At 34.7% G+C, this 18,740-nt stretch overlaps 2 protein-coding genes, 1 long non-coding RNA gene and 3 other non-coding genes across 7 annotated transcripts; 5 read left to right on the top strand and 1 right to left on the bottom strand.

Annotated features, from left to right (window-relative positions):
• Nucleotides 1-1,213: 1,213 nt before the first annotated feature.
• On the top strand, nt 1,214-4,004 carry LOC120260515 (40S ribosomal protein S3-3). Its single transcript, XM_039268003.1, has 6 exons — nt 1,214-1,323; nt 1,408-1,555; nt 1,850-2,021; nt 3,057-3,111; nt 3,191-3,322; nt 3,646-4,004. Exons 1-6 carry the CDS (start codon nt 1,294-1,296, stop codon nt 3,814-3,816), a joined length of 708 nt encoding a protein of 235 aa, XP_039123937.1. The 5' UTR covers nt 1,214-1,293; the 3' UTR covers nt 3,817-4,004.
• A 510-nt stretch (nt 4,005-4,514) lies between these two features.
• Nucleotides 4,515-4,656, top strand: LOC120262704. The gene has a single exon (XR_005536960.1). It is a non-coding gene; the product is annotated as a small nucleolar RNA snoR135 (small nucleolar RNA).
• An 84-nt stretch (nt 4,657-4,740) lies between these two features.
• Nucleotides 4,741-4,882, top strand: LOC120262705. Its single transcript, XR_005536961.1, has one exon. It is a non-coding gene; the product is annotated as a small nucleolar RNA snoR135 (small nucleolar RNA).
• Nucleotides 4,883-4,966: 84 nt separating this feature from the next.
• LOC120262706 lies at nt 4,967-5,108 on the top strand. The gene has a single exon (XR_005536962.1). It is a non-coding gene; the product is annotated as a small nucleolar RNA snoR135 (small nucleolar RNA).
• A 6,431-nt stretch (nt 5,109-11,539) lies between these two features.
• On the top strand, nt 11,540-12,473 carry LOC120260516. Its single transcript, XR_005536421.1, has 3 exons — nt 11,540-11,818; nt 11,927-12,279; nt 12,354-12,473. It is a non-coding gene; the product is annotated as an uncharacterized LOC120260516 (long non-coding RNA).
• A 467-nt stretch (nt 12,474-12,940) lies between these two features.
• LOC120260514 (phospholipid:diacylglycerol acyltransferase 1) lies at nt 12,941-18,448 on the bottom strand. Of its 2 annotated transcripts, XM_039268002.1 has the most exons (7): nt 18,002-18,448; nt 15,904-16,126; nt 15,528-15,811; nt 14,421-14,748; nt 13,942-14,207; nt 13,699-13,834; nt 13,460-13,627 (listed from the first exon to the last, which is right to left on the bottom strand). In XM_039268002.1, exons 1-7 carry the CDS (start codon nt 18,400-18,402, stop codon nt 13,607-13,609), a joined length of 1,659 nt encoding a protein of 552 aa, XP_039123936.1. In that variant the 5' UTR covers nt 18,403-18,448; the 3' UTR covers nt 13,460-13,606. The 2 variants fall into 2 exon arrangements, with proteins under 2 accessions (XP_039123935.1, XP_039123936.1); XM_039268001.1 differs by having other exon boundaries at nt 12,941-13,834; nt 18,002-18,447.
• Between the last annotated feature and the right edge of the window lie 292 nt (nt 18,449-18,740).

Raw genomic sequence — 18,740 nt, 5'->3', positions numbered from 1 at the left:
TCTATGGGCTCACAATCAAAATTTTTTTACGGTGACTTTTTTTATTTTATTTTATTGTTTATGAAGTTTTATAACCATAAATGCTGTGAATTTTAACATTGTAAATTGTGATATATATGCTCAAGATTTTCAAATTATAATTGGTATTTTTTTATATATTTCTTTTTAATGATTTGATATTTCATTGATGTGTCTTTCAAATTCAAAACAAAGAGAAGTGATTATTATTATTATTATTATTATTATTTATAAATGTTATTTTTGCAAACAAAATTCTATAAAATGCATGTTTTATGTAAACTCATAATTATGTGTATTGATGACGAACACACCATATGAGCACATACAATACACACATGCCTCCCATGAGATTTTGGTATGTATAATTACATAAATTTATAATTATTCATTAATTTTAAATCACAATATTTGTTTTAGTTAAGGGGATTTAAAATTACATGACTTTAAAATTTTATTTATAATATTTTTTAATAAAATATGAATAAATTATGTTAGAGATGCGCATTAGGGTGAAGTTAATCACTCAATATACCTATATCTTTACTTTGTGCGAGATGACATTTAAATCAGCCTCCTCAACATGACACAAACACCCTATACAAAATTTTTTATAGCAATAGATTGATAGATGGTTAGTTATTTGTAAACCGATGAAATCTCACACTACACAAAAATTTATTATTTGTAATTATAAATACTTAGAAAAAGCTATTTTATTTTAAATGGTTCAACCCAACAACTGACAGCATAAGCACACTAAAAATAATTTTTTTATTTAAAAGTTAATTAATTTTAAAAATAAAATAATTATTATTAACAAGCATGAAGCATCCGTCAAATGGTATATTTTACTGAATATGTTTTTCAAATCAATATAATTTAAAAATTTTCAACACCTTTATTCTAACATACCATCTCATACATAAAATATTTTCAATCAAACATCTCATTAATATATGAAAATTGAAATGAATAAATAAAAAGGAAAATCACATCCAAAGTAGTATTCATTCAAGCCCATTAAAAAGTTTAAGCTCATATCTAATGGAGCCCAAGCAAACAGTCCATTACTCTGGCCCAGCTCAAATAAGTGCTAATCTCGAGGCACTTTGACGGTGGATTCGTTCCATCCACTCTCAACCGTTGGATTTCCCTCACCCTTCTCAGCTATATAAAAGGCCAACATCCTCTCTCTTGGGCTTAGGGTTTCCCAAAAACCGCAGCCGCGAGAGTTCATCGCCGGAGCTCGATCTCGTCTCGATTCCAACGAACATGGCGACCCAGATGAGCAAGAAGCGAAAGGTGCTTGCCAATCCATCCTCCTTCTCGTGCTACTTCTCGTCCCAAAGCGATGGTTTTCTTCTGGATTTGTGCTGATGGTTGAAGTTCGTGGCGGATGGCGTCTTCTTCGCCGAGCTCAACGAGGTCCTCACTAGGGAGCTCGCAGAAGATGGATACTCTGGAGTCGAGGTGCGCGTCACTCCCATGCGCACAGAGATTATTATCCGTGCCACCCGTACTCAGAACGTTCTAGGTAATCACACTATCCCTATTCTTTGAGTGGTGAATTCGGATTCTTGACGTTCTTTTGAATGTCGGTCTCTAGATTTGGTTTCCGTTGGTTCTCTTTTCGGGAAAATGTGTTTTTTTCGTGTTGTCTCCTGACAGTCGGAGTATTTTGATCTGATTTGTAGGTTTTGTCATTTTAAATTGGTTTATTGGATTTATGTTCAAAGGTTTATAATCTGGTTATTGGTTTATGAAATTTGTAGTACAAACTCTTCTAAGCTTTACATGTGTTGGAGAATTTGGTTGTTGATTAATTCAGGGGAGAAAGGGAGAAGGATCAGGGAGCTGACATCTGTTGTGCAGAAAAGATTCAATTTTCCTGACAACAGTGTGGAGCTTTATGCGGAGAAGGTGAACAACAGGGGTCTTTGTGCCATTGCTCAGGCTGAGTCTCTTCGCTATAAGCTCCTTGGAGGGCTTGCAGTCCGGAGGTTTGTTCTCGTATTTTTTTTTGCGGGTTGCTTTTATGTTATTATTGATGTCTTTTATTGCAATTGCTTTTCGTGAGTTTTGTATGTGATCAAGTCATCTTTACAGCAATATCGGTAACTTATATCGGTCTTGTGTCTGAGGATGACAACATCTGTTTGTGTCCTTCACTGCATATATTGGTGAACAAATAATTGTTCTCCCTTCATATATCTTGAAGGGAAATTTAATAACAAGGTCTTTTTTTCATTAGAGTATGAACATATCTGCAAATCTGCACCTTTTATTGTAATTCAATATGGTTGATTCTACTTTAACTCATCATTCCAACTTATGGACAAATGCTAGAGCCTTTTTCTGATCCCAGTTATATGATTCTGCCATTTGTTTAAGAGTTTTTTATTTCCTTTTGTTCGTCTGGCTGGCCTCTGTCATCTATAAAGCAAATAGGTAGTTCAGTGCCAAGTTTGTGTCGGAAGATGACTAAATCATACCGCCATGCTTTCCACTAGTATCATGAAAAGACAATTTTCATGTTTATGTATTGTTTCGGCCACATGTTTTATTTTATCCATACCAACATTTCTGAAAATATATTTTTTATTATTTATTAGGGATATTAGCTAATTGGTCCCACTTTTATCATCAGTTTGATATCATTGTTGTCAAATTTTAGCATCTGCTATTTTATCCCTACCTTTGCAATGGCATTTTGCACTGGAAGTTTTGTTCTTGATGCTGAAAGATAACTTCTGGAGTTTGTCAGGCTTCTTGCATCTTGATTATGTGCTTGGAGTTTGGAATATACTCCAATATTTTATTTCCATGTTAGGTCCTCATTCTTCAATTTGATTCTAACCGCTGCTTGTTTTGGCCTTTTCCATCAACCATGTGGTAGTCATCTTTTTTGCTTTACTGACCTATTGTTTAGATATTAAAGCTTATATAAGTTCATGTTTTAAAGATGGCCAAATGCATAGTTTACATCTTAGCGATCTTATTGATGGTTCTGGCTAAGTGATATATGTGTGTTTCAGGGCTTGCTATGGTGTCCTCAGGTTTATCATGGAAAGTGGTGCCAAGGGATGTGAGGTATATGTGAAGTTAATTCTTGCTAAATTCTATTGTAGTACAGAAGTTTGAAGTGCTAATGAGAAGAATAATTTTATAGGTTATCGTGAGTGGGAAGCTCAGGGCCCAACGTGCCAAATCTATGAAGTTCAAGGATGGCTATATGATTTCTTCTGGCCAGCCTGTCAATGAGTACATTGATTCAGCAGTGCGGCATGTTCTCCTAAGACAGGTTTGGCCGTACTCTTTTCTCAACAGCTGTCAATTTTTTTTTTTCAGATTTATTACTTTTTTTATTGGCAAATAAGGTGCGTCCTCTCTCTCTCTCTCACACACACACTGGCCTATCTGTTAGCAGATCTTGTTATTTTGTCTGCATTCTGTGTCAAATTTTTTTATCTTAAGCTGGGGTATCGCTCATTTTTCGCGGACTCACCTCTGAGCTCATATTGTCTACATCATTCTTGGCTGCCTATCTACATTTTGGATTTCATAATTTTGATAATGATGTTTGTTGCACTGATATCTTTGTTGTATTGATGTATCCTTGGTCAGGGTGTGCTTGGGATCAAGGTCAAAATTATGCTTGATTGGGATCCAAAGGGTAAGCAAGGGCCTATGACACCATTGCCGGATCTGGTCACCATTCATGCACCAAAGGATGAGGATGAGTTTATGCGGCCGCCAGTGGTGATGGCCCCTGAGGTAGAAGTCCCAGTTGCATGAGTTGATTGAGTTCTTTTTCATGAAGCCTAGCACTTTGTTTTTGTTAGTTCTGTGGACTATGTTTGTGAAAATTAGCATGTAGTCACTTATTTGGTTCACTTGCGTTGGTACCTTTTCACTATGTTTGTGTTAAATGACAAGGCCTTTATTTATGGTTAACAGCATCAATTGTTTTTTTGCCTACAGAACATTATTGTTGTCTTAATGGTTATAAGTATCAATATTTTGCTCTGATGTTTTAATAAACATTAATGATCTTAATTGTGTTTTGTACTGTTTGACATCTATGTATGGTTGTCATCTCAATATGGTCACTGTTGGTTTCCTTTTGTTAGCATGTACTTTCGATCTTTGAATGTAAGATGTACAATTTTCTGGACAATAGAAAATTAGCAACTATCTACTGTTTATTATTACAAAGACCCTTTTTAGATATGTCGGTTTGTGTCTTTTGGCTTTTGTTTTATACTACATATTTTGGCCAAAGACTAACCTGCTAGATTGGCACTGTGGAAGAGCAGCATGTGAGGCTGTTAGTTATATTTGGACTTTTCCACGGTCATCTTTCTGATATTTTGCAGCAGTCTTATTTCCGTTAGCATTTTATAATCTTGTATTGACACCATTTTTCAGTAACCAAGTATACCATCTCCGAGTTATGTACTCATGCATGAACTACCTCTTTAGGATGATAGACATCTGCAGGATTGTGTGTATTGGTGTTATGCTATTATGCATATCTCGCCAAAAGAGTTTCCTGCTAGACTTATCTGAGGATGATGGGCAGTTGAGTTCTCCTAATTATAATTGGGTTTATCAACAATCATTGTCCTCATATTTTCTTTGGTGGGATTTGGAATAATCCCTTTACCATTACTTCTTTAAATTTGTGATGTCTTAGCAACCTTGTTAGATTGATACATACGTGCAGGATTGTGTGTATTGGCATTATGCTCATGTGCGTAGTATGCCAAAAGAGTTTCCTGCTAGACTTATCTGAAGATGATGGGCAGTTGAGTTCTCCTAATTATAATTGGGTTTATCAACAATCATCGTCCTCATATTTTCTTAGGTAGAATTTTCAATAATCCCTTTACCATTACTTATTTAAATTTGTGATGTCTAAGCAACCTTGTTAGTTTGATACATACGTGCAGGATTGTGTGTATTGGCATTATGCTTATGTGCATATCATGCTAAAAGAGTTTCCTGCTAGACTTATCTGAGGATGATGGGCAGTTGAGTTCTCCTAGTAAGAATTGGGCATCTCAACAATCATCTTCCTCATATCGTTCTATCGTATTGTTGGGTTTGTTTTCCTGGCCAGGCTTTATTTCTATTGACCTGTCTAAGTTATCTAATCACAAATCAATTTTATTTTAATATTTTTTAGGCGAATGCTGGTTTATGTTATCCAACTGAAGCAGTTTACTAATTATTCCGGATATATGATGCTATGAGAACATTTTTATTAAAAAACATGGTCTGAATAAGACAACAATAAATGAAATAATTTAGTTAATTGTTTTCATATCATAGATGTGTTTAGTTATTTTCTTGAAGCTTAGGAAAGCCTAAAAGTATCATCTTGTGTGTTCTCTACTTGTCGATTTTTCTTTAAAGAGCATCATGACAGTCTTTATACAAAAAGATGAGTTTTCCAGGTGCCTATAGCTTTAGTGAATTATTTATTTATTTTTTTCTGTTTTATGAAATTACCTTAGCCTTTATGTTGGTATAATTTCTTTTGGACTTATTTTTGGGTGTTTTTTTTATTTGGTTGATATAAAGCGTTACAAATTTTCATATTCTGTGTGCTTGGGTTTAGTTTTGGAAGATTCCAAGCATTCTTCTTTTAGATTTTGTGATTCTATGACCTATTTGGTTATAAGGTCCAATTTTTTAACCGGAAAAATTGAAAATGGGATTTAGAGACCATTGAGAGTGATATGTGAAATCTTTGGGAAGAATCAAAGTGGACGAGAATGCCTTTCAACTTTTATCCAAGTTTATTACGCAGCTCAAGCTTCGTAGTAAGTAATGCTCATGAGGAAAGTTTAAGATGTTACTGTGATTCACTGTATAAAAGAAGGAAATTTTAATTTATTTTCATTTACGATTAAAAAATGTTTAAATTTGTGTTTTTTTTGTTATATATGCTATATTTTTTTATAATTTTGCATAACAAGTTGGTCTATATTTTGTTGGTTTATTGGCACTGGCATACGATCTTTTGTATCTTTTGTGTAGGTTGGATTGAGGTGGTAATTTCATTTTTTTGTTTTTTTACTTGTTTTTTTCGCTTTTTAAAAAAAGTAAACTATTTTGTTCTATTCATAATTATTAATTATATTAATTTCCAACCTCAAATCATGATGTAAAATTTATAGTTTGTGACGCCTTGTAAAATTGTGGGTTTTTATTTGATCTCCCAACAATTCTGAAAATGTTAACAGTAACTAATGTATTTTTATATATCTAAAAAATTTATTGAATTGACGCCATTAAATAGGGTATTCAAATCTGTTATCATATTTACTAATTCCATGGATTATTGCTGTAGTGAAACCCAAGGGAACGTATAATTATAATTATATTACTTACTAGACTATACTATTTATAGTAGAAACAGAATTTAAAGAAACCAAAAGAACAACTACTTTATTAGCTGTAACTAATATTACCCGGACCGGTTCGGTGGATTAAACCGGAAAAACCGGGAACTGGTTATGTGGCCGGTTTGGGTATATTCTATTGATCCGGGTATTAAAAAATCCGGTGTTAATCTGGTGACTCGGGCGGTTCAACCGGGAACCAGTTGACCCGGCCGAGTCAATCAGGTCACAATATTTAAATTTTTTTTACAATATTTAATAATTTATTATTATTATTTTTTCATTAAAAATCACAAAATCGTGTATATTTATTAATATTAATTTATAATTTATAATCAATAAATAGAATTAAAATATATATATATATCAACAAAAATTAACATTTAAAAATAAAATATATTAATGTATTATGTAAATATTTTTTAAAATTTTAAATTATTAATAAAATAAAACAATAAATGAGTGTAATTTTATTATAAAAATATAAAATTAAAGTATTCTAATTAAATAAAAAATATAAGAAAATTTAAAACAAAATAAAAACTCAATTAAGATATAAGAATTAGTGAATTAAATTTTTTATTTATTTTAAAAAAATCAATCAATAAATACCACCGAGAGAAGTTTGATAATTATATATTAATATATTAAATTTGTAAATATTTAAAAAATGTAAAAATAAATAGTCAAATTAAAAAAACTCTACTGTATATAAGGTCATTTGTCAATTTAAATATCAAATTTGAGTAGGTTTTTTTAAATATAATTATGGATTTAATATTATATTTGCTTATTATTAATTATTATAATATTTTTTATATTTAATTATTGACCTCGGTTTAACCCCGGTTCGATCCGATTGAACCCATTGACCCCTGACCCCTGGGTTTAGTCGGGTCATTGCCCGGGCCGGGTCTGACAACCTTGGCTGTAACTAGAATTAAAACTAATTTTGCAAGATCTAGTAGGGAGTTCATAAATTGAAAATTCTTTACTCAGTACTCAGGAGTAGAGGTGGGCACGGGCCGGTTAACTGGGCCCGCCGGGTCCGGTTCACCGGAAACAGAACCCGGAGCCGGCCCGTGGGATTTGAACCTAGGACCTCTCACATGGGAAAATAGCATTAACCTATTGGCCTATAAATTTTTCTTGTTATAGTTTAAAACATAAATAAATATAAAGAAGTTACAAATATTTTTTAAATTTAATCCCAAACAACAAAAAATTTAAAATAATTTATAATAACTTAAAAATTTTAAGACATATCAAAATAATTTTAAAAAGGATAAAAAAGCTACATTTTTAATTTATTTATCTATCAAATTAAATTATTAGCACATCTTTTTAAGTGCAACAAAATGTATATATCAAGTAGTATTCTTATTTTTAAATTGAAGTTATCATCAACTTATTTATTTATTATAAATAGGGTTGGCTCTAGATTTTTACTTTTGAGTCGATTAATAATAGGGTTATTATTGTGCTTATCATATGATTATTGAAAAAAAGTTACAAATCAAAATAATATGGTGTGAACCATTATTCAAAGATATTCTTTTTTTTACTAATATATATTTTTTATAAATTGATTTACATAATTTAAAAACAATTTTTTGTAATTTTATTTTTTATTTTATAAATTGAAACAAAATAATCTAATATATATGTGACAAATAAGAGTGCGTTATTTAAGAGAATTTAAAAGTGTGCATATGTAGAGATTTAGTGCTTATGAGTCAAAAAGATAATTAACAAAATAATTAATTTTTTTAAAAAAATATTTATGAAAAATTTATTGTTTGATATTTTTACTAATTGATTTGTATAATTTTTTTAATTTATTATATGGTTTCTTAATTTTTTTATAAATTAAATATATAAAAATATTTTTGATCCATATCCTACATCTATCATATATAATTCTTTCCAATAAATATTAGAAACAAATTAGTAGCTCAGTGGTTGGGTTTTCTTATCCAGTTCAAGATCGTGGGTTCAAATCCCACGACCAACAAAGATCTTAAGTATTAAAAAAACAAAAATAATAACATTAACCCGGGTTTGACACGTACCCGCCCGGGCCCTAACCGGGTTTTGACCCGGCTGGATCAACTCAGTAACCGCCCGTCTACGATGCGGGCCGGTTACGGAGTCGATGAACCGACCCGCCAGGGGCATTGAACCGGCGGGCGAGGCACGGGGCGGGCCGGTTTTCCGGACGGCCCGTGCCCACCTCTACTCAGGAGAATTTCTATTAAAACAATCCTTGTATCTCTTTTTTGTTTTTTTCCTTTAGTCACTCCTTATCTCTGATAACAACTTCTCATCTTAGACCAATTTCACAATCTACAGTTCCTAAAGCCTATGAAATGCCCTAAGAACGGAGCCTAGGATCAATTTAAATTATAAGTTAATGGTTCCGTACAAGTGTACGGGCCATAATCTTCATATTGATCTCTAATTTCTCTTAGAATAAGATATAATAATTCTAATTGTTGGTATAAATTTAAATTATTCTGTAAGTCTACTTCTAGGATGTATTGGGAATACTTGTAAAGATAGATATTTCTAATATAATTATAGAGTTTTACTAAAACCATTAAACAAAATATTTTAAGATAAAGTATGCAGAGACTATTGTTAATAATAATCTTGCTAGAATGTAAGCTCTAAAAAGGAAAAGTACAGAAATTAGAACTATAAGTACTCTTACTAGTTCCATGGATTATTGCCATAGCGAAACCCAAGGGAACGCATAATTATATTACTTACTAGACTATTTATAGTAGAAACAGAATTTAAAGAAACCAAAAGAACAACTACTTTACTAGTTGTAACTAGAATTAAAACTAATTTTGCAAGATCTAAAGCAAGATCTAGTAGGGAGTTCATAAATTGAAAATTCCTTACTCAGTACTCAGGAGAATTTCTATTAAAACAATCCTTGTCTCTCCTTTTCTTTTCCTTTAGTCACTCCTTACCTCTGATAACAATTTCTCATGTTACCAAGTATCAGCTTTTCTCCTGTTTTTCTAATGTTTATGAAAATCATTTATTATACTATCTCCTCAGCATCATACCTACGCTACTTTTCCCCTTCACACGGCTTCCTTGCCTTTCAACGAGTACTTATTCGCCGGTCCTTTAGCCAAAGGAGACATATAATAAAAGATTACGTACCTTAAGCATAACAAGATACTAAGCATGTCTACTCTTCACTGCGATGGAGTGGTTATCTTCACCATGTTACTGGAATGGTTAGAGGAAACCCATTCTTTCCAAGAACCCATCAAGAATTATTTTAATAGAACCTCCCTTTCCCTTTCGGGAAAGAGACTTAAGCTACCATATAACAAGAACTTCAAAAAATTTAAGAACTACTATAACCTACTTGCTAACTTCTACTTAGAGAAAAGAGACTAACTTTGAGAAATTTGCAAGGAGGATTTCTTTTTGGAACTCAAGGTTTCATTTAAAACTTAGCACACCTTATGTTACAAGAAGGGCCTTATATAGGCAAGCATATCCTATTACAAAGACAAGAATACCCCTTCATTCTTATCACAATAGGGGGAAATATAGGGAAGTAAGGAAAATGTATAAGTAATATGCATCATAGCCTATTTTAAACTATACTTTTTCTTTACTTAGAAAGCAAGCAATCCTTATTTTATTTTACATAATACAAACTAGAAAGGAAGGAATAAACATAGGCTAGTAGTCTGGAGAGTTATCCTTCCATAGCATTAACAAGATTCGCCTCGCCAATTTCATCAACAATATCTTCAAGGGCCGCTGGAACAGCCTGTGTTGTTTCATACACTTGTACTGAATAGTTGAATATATTTTCATCTAGCATGCTGACAAAGATTTTATCATCTCCATAAGTGGTTTCAAACCAATTTGTGTTTGATGTCTTAAAGTGATCTGTGAGTTCTGGGACAGTAACAAGAGTCTCAATAATCGGAGAACGACAGTACCGAGAATTTATTGAAGAAAAGATTTTTAAGTTGTGTTGTTCTCCACCACAATATAATATTTAAAAATTTTTGTGAGACATGGGGATCATTATATAAATATTAAACAGGATGCGGGTTGTTGTCTTGTTTTTATAATTGCAGAAATTCTAAAACTATTTTTTTGCACAAGAAGATTGGGGGAAGATTACTATGGCAAATCATTTTTTTTAATTTAAAAACTAAAATCTTAAAAGGACAAGGTTTTTAATTTTTTAATTATATTTTTTTTTAATAATTTGGTTAAGATATCAAATCATGGTACTTTTAAATATATTTTTTTAATGGATTTTTTTTTTTTGGCTTGTGTCAACTTCCATTTAATTTTTATACTAATAGTTCTCCACATTTTAAAAAAAGAAAAAAAAATATATAATTACTGGATAACAAAGATATGTTTATGGCGGTTTTGATGGTTGTACTAATTGCTTGGTTTTGGAAGTGATAATGCTCGGTTTTCATGCACTAATCTCAGGCATTTAAAAGGATTCACCCAAAAATTATACTACTACTTGTGAATGTAGAACATAATAAATATTTTATCAATTGCTCTGTGTATATATATTCCCAATGAAGCCAGCCCAATCCCTGGCCCAAGCCCATATTTCAAACAAACTAACGTACAAATAACTAACCGTTGCATCCCAACGTTTGGAAACCGCTTTTTCCCGCCATCTCTTCTTCATACCCTCTCAAAACCATCTCTTACTCCGTCCTTTCTCTCATCTCTCAACAACAGTGGCTCCTCCTTTATTCCACCACCACTACCACCCCCGGCTAGCCCCGACCTCATCACGGGGCGGCCGAACACCCAAACCAAGAAAAGGAAATACAGTGTGTAAGAAGAAATGGATAATGATTTTGATATTGATCAATTTGAACCTTTTGATCCTTCTTTCACTCCTCCAGTGCATTTACCTACTTTCACAGATGATATACAAGGATTCCTTGAACTTATTGACCCCTCTGACCACCCTGAACTACCTCCCCGATGAACTCAACAATGGCATGCTGTACCATACTAATGATGTAGGAGGTTTTGTTCATGAAAATGAGAATAATATGGCACCTTTGGTTTCTTCAGTTCAGTTGGATTGCAGTGGTTGTCATGTTTTGAGAGAGGTTTTTCATACAAATGGTAAGAGTGAATGTGGTTGAGTGCTTTCTTGATTTGATGATTGATTAAAATAATGTAGGAAAAGTAAAAGATTGAATTCACTTGTGATGATAAGTTTTGGATTTTATATTTGGTAGGAGAGAAGAGTATGAAGCTTGTAATCCATGGAGGAATTGGTGTTTTCTATCATGCTGTGCTTGAAGTTTTTTTAACACTGATGGGCTTCCGCCGGTTATGGAGAAATCATTCTTCGAGTATGTTTATATGATTTGAAGATTAAATAAGAAACTTATTTAACTCTTTGATGATCAATTTGTCTGAATATCATCAGTTTGAGGATCCATCTATCCTGTAAAATGCAGTTTTAGTACAGAAACTTTCGATGGAGTGAAGCAATTTCTTGTTGACTATGGTCAGTTAAAGGTGCTTGATAGATACATAATCATTCATGATTCAATATCCAGTTTCTATGACGTCCTCTGTACAAAAATGAGCCACAATGACATTGGTAGCACCCAAGGTGTTGAACTGCAGATGCCCCAACCAGGTGCTAGAGTTCAGCTGGTTTTGTTGATTGCTAATTTTGATTGCTTTTCAATGTCTTTACAAGTTTCTGTGCTTGATACATGCTGTAGATTTACGTCAACCAATGACAGAAGAAATGCACGTCTCCGGGAATCCAATACGAAATCCAAAGACTAGAATTGCCGCACAGGTTGCATTTGATTATCTTACAGGAATAATTGTGTATTGATTCTAATGTTTGGTTTGTTTTATGGTTTGAGACAGAGAGAGAGAACTGGAAAGCTGCAACTAAGTGATTTAGCCCAGTTTTTTCACCTTCCTATGACAGAGGCTTCTAAACAACTAAAACTATGCTCTACAGCAATCAAGAAGATATGTCGAAAATATGGGATCAGTCGGTGGCCCTACCGAAAGGTTTCCCTCGTATTATGTCATGGTTTTCTCATCTTATAATAGCCTCTAACCAGCATTTCTTTTTTGCATGGTACAGATCAAGAGTATAGACAAGATGATATCTAATCTGTTAAACAAAACAAGATTAGGAGATACACAGAATTTAGATGAAATTGAGAAGCTGAGGGAGAGAAGAGCTCAAATTTGCACAGGCAGTGTATGATAAATCAGTAAATCGTTTTGAATCATTGAATCAAGAGCAAAGCATAGATTGAGTAAAGTTGTATATATATTTCAGGATGATCTTTAATTAGATAAGAACTTTGTATAACTTTGTAAATAATAAATATAATCACATGACCAGCTTCAGAAAACTTGGTGAAGAAAACTTCATTTTTCACATTGCAGTCACGAGTCTGTAATGACAGAGTATCAATAATGGATAAATAGCCATGAAATGAGAACATAACAAAGTTTTGGACATTAAAACAACTGGCTATTTTTCCGCATATCAAACAATGCTCATCATCTATTAGGGTTTTACCCCGTATAGTAAAAAACAGAGATACAATATCATCAAATTTCACAATTCCCATACAACATCAATGTCAATATATATATAGCACAACAGATTGTTCCACCTGTATCACTGCTCACACTTGATGACTTTGAGAAACTCATTGGATGTTTATTACCATTACATTCATCCAAAAAGTTATTATGGCGGAGAGAGGCTGGTGTTCTTTGATTGTATAAACACTCAGTGCTTGCGAGGAAATGGAATTACGGGCCATAATTGTTAGACATTCACCATCCTGATGCAGCTATAATTTCAATCCTACAATTTCTGATAAATCTTCTGCTGAATTCAAAGCCGAAGATCAATCTTCTTAGACCAGGTAAAAATGTCAGAATAAACACGATCACCACCCAACTCTTCTCCGGTGGCTCCTGCAGCCACTCTGAGTATGTCCTCAATCAAAGCAAAATTTCCCATGATATCCACATGTGCCCCACTCTGCGTTCCCCGACCCTCCAAAAAGTTAGCAGGAGGGGCATGATTGTACTCCCTTATGTATTGCTTGATATTAGAAGGGTTGAACCTTGTTTTTCCACGCCAGGCTTTAGCAGACATAAAACCTGCACTGAGAACTGGTACCGTCTCATCGCCATTGACATTATAAACACCATCTTTCAAGCAGCTATTCTTACTTACACCATCAGCTGTAATGTCAATCTGAAAAGGAATGTAGCATTCTGCTGGCTGAGCAAGCTTATAAACATATGCTCTCTCAGTAGGAATCCCTACCCCATACAAAGCATATATCTCCATGTCAGGAGCATTTGGTAATCTGCAAATGAGAAGACATATAGTTTGAGATAAGATGTCAGGCAAAACTTCAAAGTCAAGATTATATTCAGCTTTGCTGAACTGGGAGCTGTAGTTATAGCTTCTCACTTTGTTTCCAAGGGATTGGACCAATATTTGTAATGCTTATATTTGGGATCATCCAAGTCATCAGCAATACCATATGAAAAATGAGCGCCTCCCCGTTTCATCATTTTAGGTGCAACAAAGTGAAGAAGATCCAGGACATCAGAAGTTGTATAGCTCTTGTAATCAGCAACAGCTTGTATTCCCTCCCGACCCATCTCATGGTACTCTGTCCAGACATCGTGGCATGAGTTATTTGAGTGAGCAAAATTGTTGCCCTTAACAGCATCCTGTAGATCAACAGCTAATTTACTGAAAGAAATACAGAAGACCAGAAGGCAGTCTAAAATGTTCTAGAATATAGACAAAAATTAAGCTTATGCAATCTCACAAAACTATCCACCAAGAACTGGTTTCATCAAACAAGAAAACATTACTATAAACCAGATACTTGATTAATGAAATCTGTAGTGCAACAAGATTGACAGGTGAGAGAACTTTACCCGGAAATCTATTCGTTTGATATTGGATGAGGGAGGCTCTGCAACATCTTTTCCAAATGATATAATTCTCCCATAATTGGCATTGCTAATGTGAATATCATCCACCCCCACCCGAAATTCCTCAGATGCATGAGGAACATTTTCACTCTTCTTGTTATCACTACAGTCATATCCTTCTTCCGGGGACCAATCCAGACCTCCCCATATTGTATCACCACCTTTGGGGATCATTGACATGGTAGAATCCCATGTACGAGACAGTCGCATAATATGCGGCAAGGTTTGCAGGCCAAAGAAATCTGAATCTAACACACCAGGTGCCTTTTCCCTGCAACATGGAGGGAACAGAAGATATGTCACTTCAGTCTCAGATGGTCAATTTATATCTTGCTGTATTTTAAATTCATAAAACATATTAAGTCAGAGCTTTTCCAAACATTCTGTTGGAATATCAATGTTCCATAAAATTGTGCCTGGCCAGTTTTAAACTAAACTGAACATTTAAGAACTTATATAGGTATATACTTAGAAATTTAGAAGTGCAAAAATTTTAGTTCAGTCTTTGCATAAAAGTTGGTAAGAAAAGAATAAATTAGAGGACAAGACTGAAGCATTCTCCATTCAATTCTTAAGGCTCATTAAGCAACCCATAAGATTTTCTCACGACATGGGGGCATGGGTGAAGGAACATAAGCATAATCTCTCCACAACCATTTACAAAACTATGATACATTTTGTTTTAGAAAAAACTTGGATTGTCATTTAAACACTGACGATCTAAAGTGTCAAACTTTAATTGGTTAGTCCACTCAAGCAACTAGAATGCACATAATTCACCAATTATACAAATACAAACTTTCAGTAGCCAAGCAGCTCTATCATCTATGCTTCCAAGCTAAAATTATCCACTTCAACAGAGTAGAGAACAAATAAAATTTGCATTGACTGCGAGCTTGCACTAAGAATAGCAAGTCGCATCCTGCATATCAAACAAGATACTGGAGGATGGATTTTATGCTTTCTGAATGAAAATTATTAGTTAAAATAACAGAATAGAAAAAGAGGAACTTCAGGGATGCATAGGGCCTTAAGACATAATTGTATTACCTGGCAACAGCAACATCTTTGGCCTCAGCAGAGAATAATCCTGCAATTGCTTTTGGGACACCTAAAAGAGGTCCTCCAATATTCATAACAGCTTTTATATGTCGTGCACACCAATCTGATCCACCACCCCCACCCATAGGAGCAGGTGCCTCAACCCACTTCATGAAATGCAAGAAATACAGAACACCCATTGAATGTGGAATCACCACTGCTTTTTTTCCTCCATTGGTAGCTACCATGAGTTCTATATTGCTCTTTATCCTGCTAAGAGTCTGGTCTCGCACCTGTTTCAGTAAGTTGATGTATGTTGAGGTTAGCTAAATACCCAAGAAGTTGACCATGAACATCTTATAGATGCTGCAGAATAGAAAGATACCTCAGTATTCTGAAAAGAAAGTCTCCAATCATATGAAGCCATATACATGGTCTTCTCTTCATATCCAATGTGAGCCAAATTAGCAATTAGCACTGCCCAGACAAAGTAACCAGCAGCAAAGTAATCTGCAGCAACCAGTCCTGAAACTGCCCTAATTCTGATACCTGGAGGATCCAATCCTGTTTCATTGTCTAGTGACATGTGCTCCAACCAGCAGGAAGGCCTGGGGAAGTTCAGATAAACAGAGAAGTAAACTTTATGAAAGTTACTAGTTACAAGAACTGGAGAAAATCAAAGGAAATAGTATAAGCAGTACAAGAGATAAATAGTATTTTTTCCATTACCATAAATATGCTCTTATATTAAATGCGATAGTATTGATGAATGGGATATTAACGAATAAAGAAAAACAAAAACTTACGTAAAGCATTAACAAAACATATCTTCACTATAGAAAACATATCGCAGGAGACTGGCTCTAACACCACAAAAGTAAGATATTGGAACACACTAAGTATGTAACTGGTGCATTACTAACATGAAGAAATTTGGAATCCGAGAGGATTTCCAAATGTGGGATTCTGACTTGCCTCTAGTTTGGGCATAAGTTAAAATCCCAACCTTAAAGTCAAATATGGAATTTGGAAGTCCAACAAATATTTTTCATTCTGAAAATCTAACACTGAACTTGATTTGAGTTCCAGATATTGAAACCTTGGAACACCATATCACTCCAACCATCAGATTAGCATAGAGAACTCATGAGCAGAAACAGGATAAAAGTTAAAGGACAATAATGGGAGGTCAAGAAAATCATAATTTAAAGCAGCAACTAAACCCTGTGACACAGCGCCGAGTTTGAATAGCCACCAAGGCTGTGGCGAACATTATACAATTTTTTTGCTTTTTGAAAAAGGATAATCCAGCTTCTAAGAGACTAACATAGTAGTTGGCATTCCCATATGCACTATATCAACTCCTAGTTTGAGGCTTAAAAATCAATTTCTCAACCAGCCCTTTCAAAATTGGAAACAGAGCATGTCATCATGAGACTCCTTTCTCTTGCTGCTGGATGACACCACACCACCAGAGCAAAGCAATATTGGGGTAATAAAGAAAGAATACAGCAAAGTTTGAATCACATGAACCTTAAACAATTCTACTTGTTGATAATAGATGTTATACTGAACCATCCATCTAAAGTTCTAGAGTTAACAACTCACATGTCCATCAATGATGAATTGTGCAAAATTAATTTTAAGTATAACTCCAATAGATAAAGAAGTAGCAACACCTGATTCTTCTATTCTCTAACAAGATTCATCTTGAATAAGATAAATTCAGTTATATATCAGCAACCATCAAAGTTCTACAGAAATATTCTTCACAGTTCTCAACTATAGCTAGTGGACTTTTCAATTTTCTCTGAAGACGGCATCATTGATCAGAACACATCTATCTAAAGCTAATGATTCATGGAAATGTTTAAAAGTTAAACATGAGACAATAACATACATTAATGTCTCTGAGTAAAATTAATTCTACAAGTTGCATTCTTGTAATAACAAGCACTAGCCTAGTGGCCTCCGTTTCTCCTTCCATATCTGAAAACGATCACAAGTCATTAACTTTCACATTCATCTGAAGCTCAATGCTCAACACAACTCACAGCATTTGAGAAAAGGAAACCGAAATGTTTTGAATCTAAAGCATCAAATTAAACTTCAAACTTTTTCTTTGAGATGTATAGCCGCAATGTTCTACCTGTTCCTCACCTACCATATATATATATACACGATAATTCCATTTATTAAAAAAAAAATCTATGATTAGCTTGGGTCCATCTGAGAAATTATAAAAATGCATTATAGATATTTATAGCAATGCCATAAATAGCAAATTCAAGAAATTCAAATATGGATATCACAAAAATATAAATCCAAATACGCAAGCCTCCCATTTCTAGAAAGGTCATACTTTTAGTCACATAAACTCCATGTAAAATTCATAACATATCAAAATTCAAGCCATTCTATCATAGAACACCGTAATTCTAAAGAAAAACTGAATTAAACCCAATTAATTAATTAAAGCTTACCTCTTATAGACCTCGCCGAAGGTGCCGCCCCAAAGCCGCTTTCTGAACAACCCCTCGGCGCATGGTCGGCCCTCCCAGAGCTCAAGGCCCCCAGTAACAATCCCTGGCACGAATACAACCGGGTGCCGCGCCGTGACACCTTCTTTCCGGAGCAAGGCGCCGGGGGGATCAGGCATCGGCCCGGAGATGGCCTCCGTCACCTGCTGCGTCAGCGATGCCGGCGCCGCGTGGTATAGAAACAACAAAACCCACCACGAGAAGCATATCCACCCAACAAACCAGCAGCAAGTATCCACGCACGACCACCTCGCTGGTCTCGTCGCCGCCGCCGGCACAGACACCGACGCCGGCGCCGGAGTCACCGCCTCCGGCTTCTTCTCCGGCTTTCGCCTTCGTAGCATCGATCAAAATGGAAATTGAAACCCTAACACTCAACCTAATTCACTCTGCAAGGGAGGAAGCAATGGAAATTAATGGCGGGGAATTGCCTGATGAGACACGTGGCGTCTTATGATTGGAGGAGTGGGGCTCAGAAAGGTATGGGCCCGCTCGACGGCGGGAGACAAACTTGAACGAGATTAAATACAAGTTGTTGTTTGCCGTCATGTATCTCGGATGTTGCTCCGTCCATCCTGACCGTCCAATTGCACCGTCCAATTGGCTAAAAGATTCGTGCGATGTAATACACGAGATTTGAACGGATGAGATGAGTTAAACAGCGTTCTAGCCAGAATAGCTG

Source organism: Dioscorea cayenensis, chromosome 5, assembly GCF_009730915.1.
Source record: "Dioscorea cayenensis subsp. rotundata cultivar TDr96_F1 chromosome 5, TDr96_F1_v2_PseudoChromosome.rev07_lg8_w22 25.fasta, whole genome shotgun sequence".
Taxonomy (NCBI): Eukaryota; Viridiplantae; Streptophyta; class Magnoliopsida; order Dioscoreales; family Dioscoreaceae; genus Dioscorea; species Dioscorea cayenensis.
This window is presented reverse-complemented; position numbering and strand designations above follow the sequence as displayed.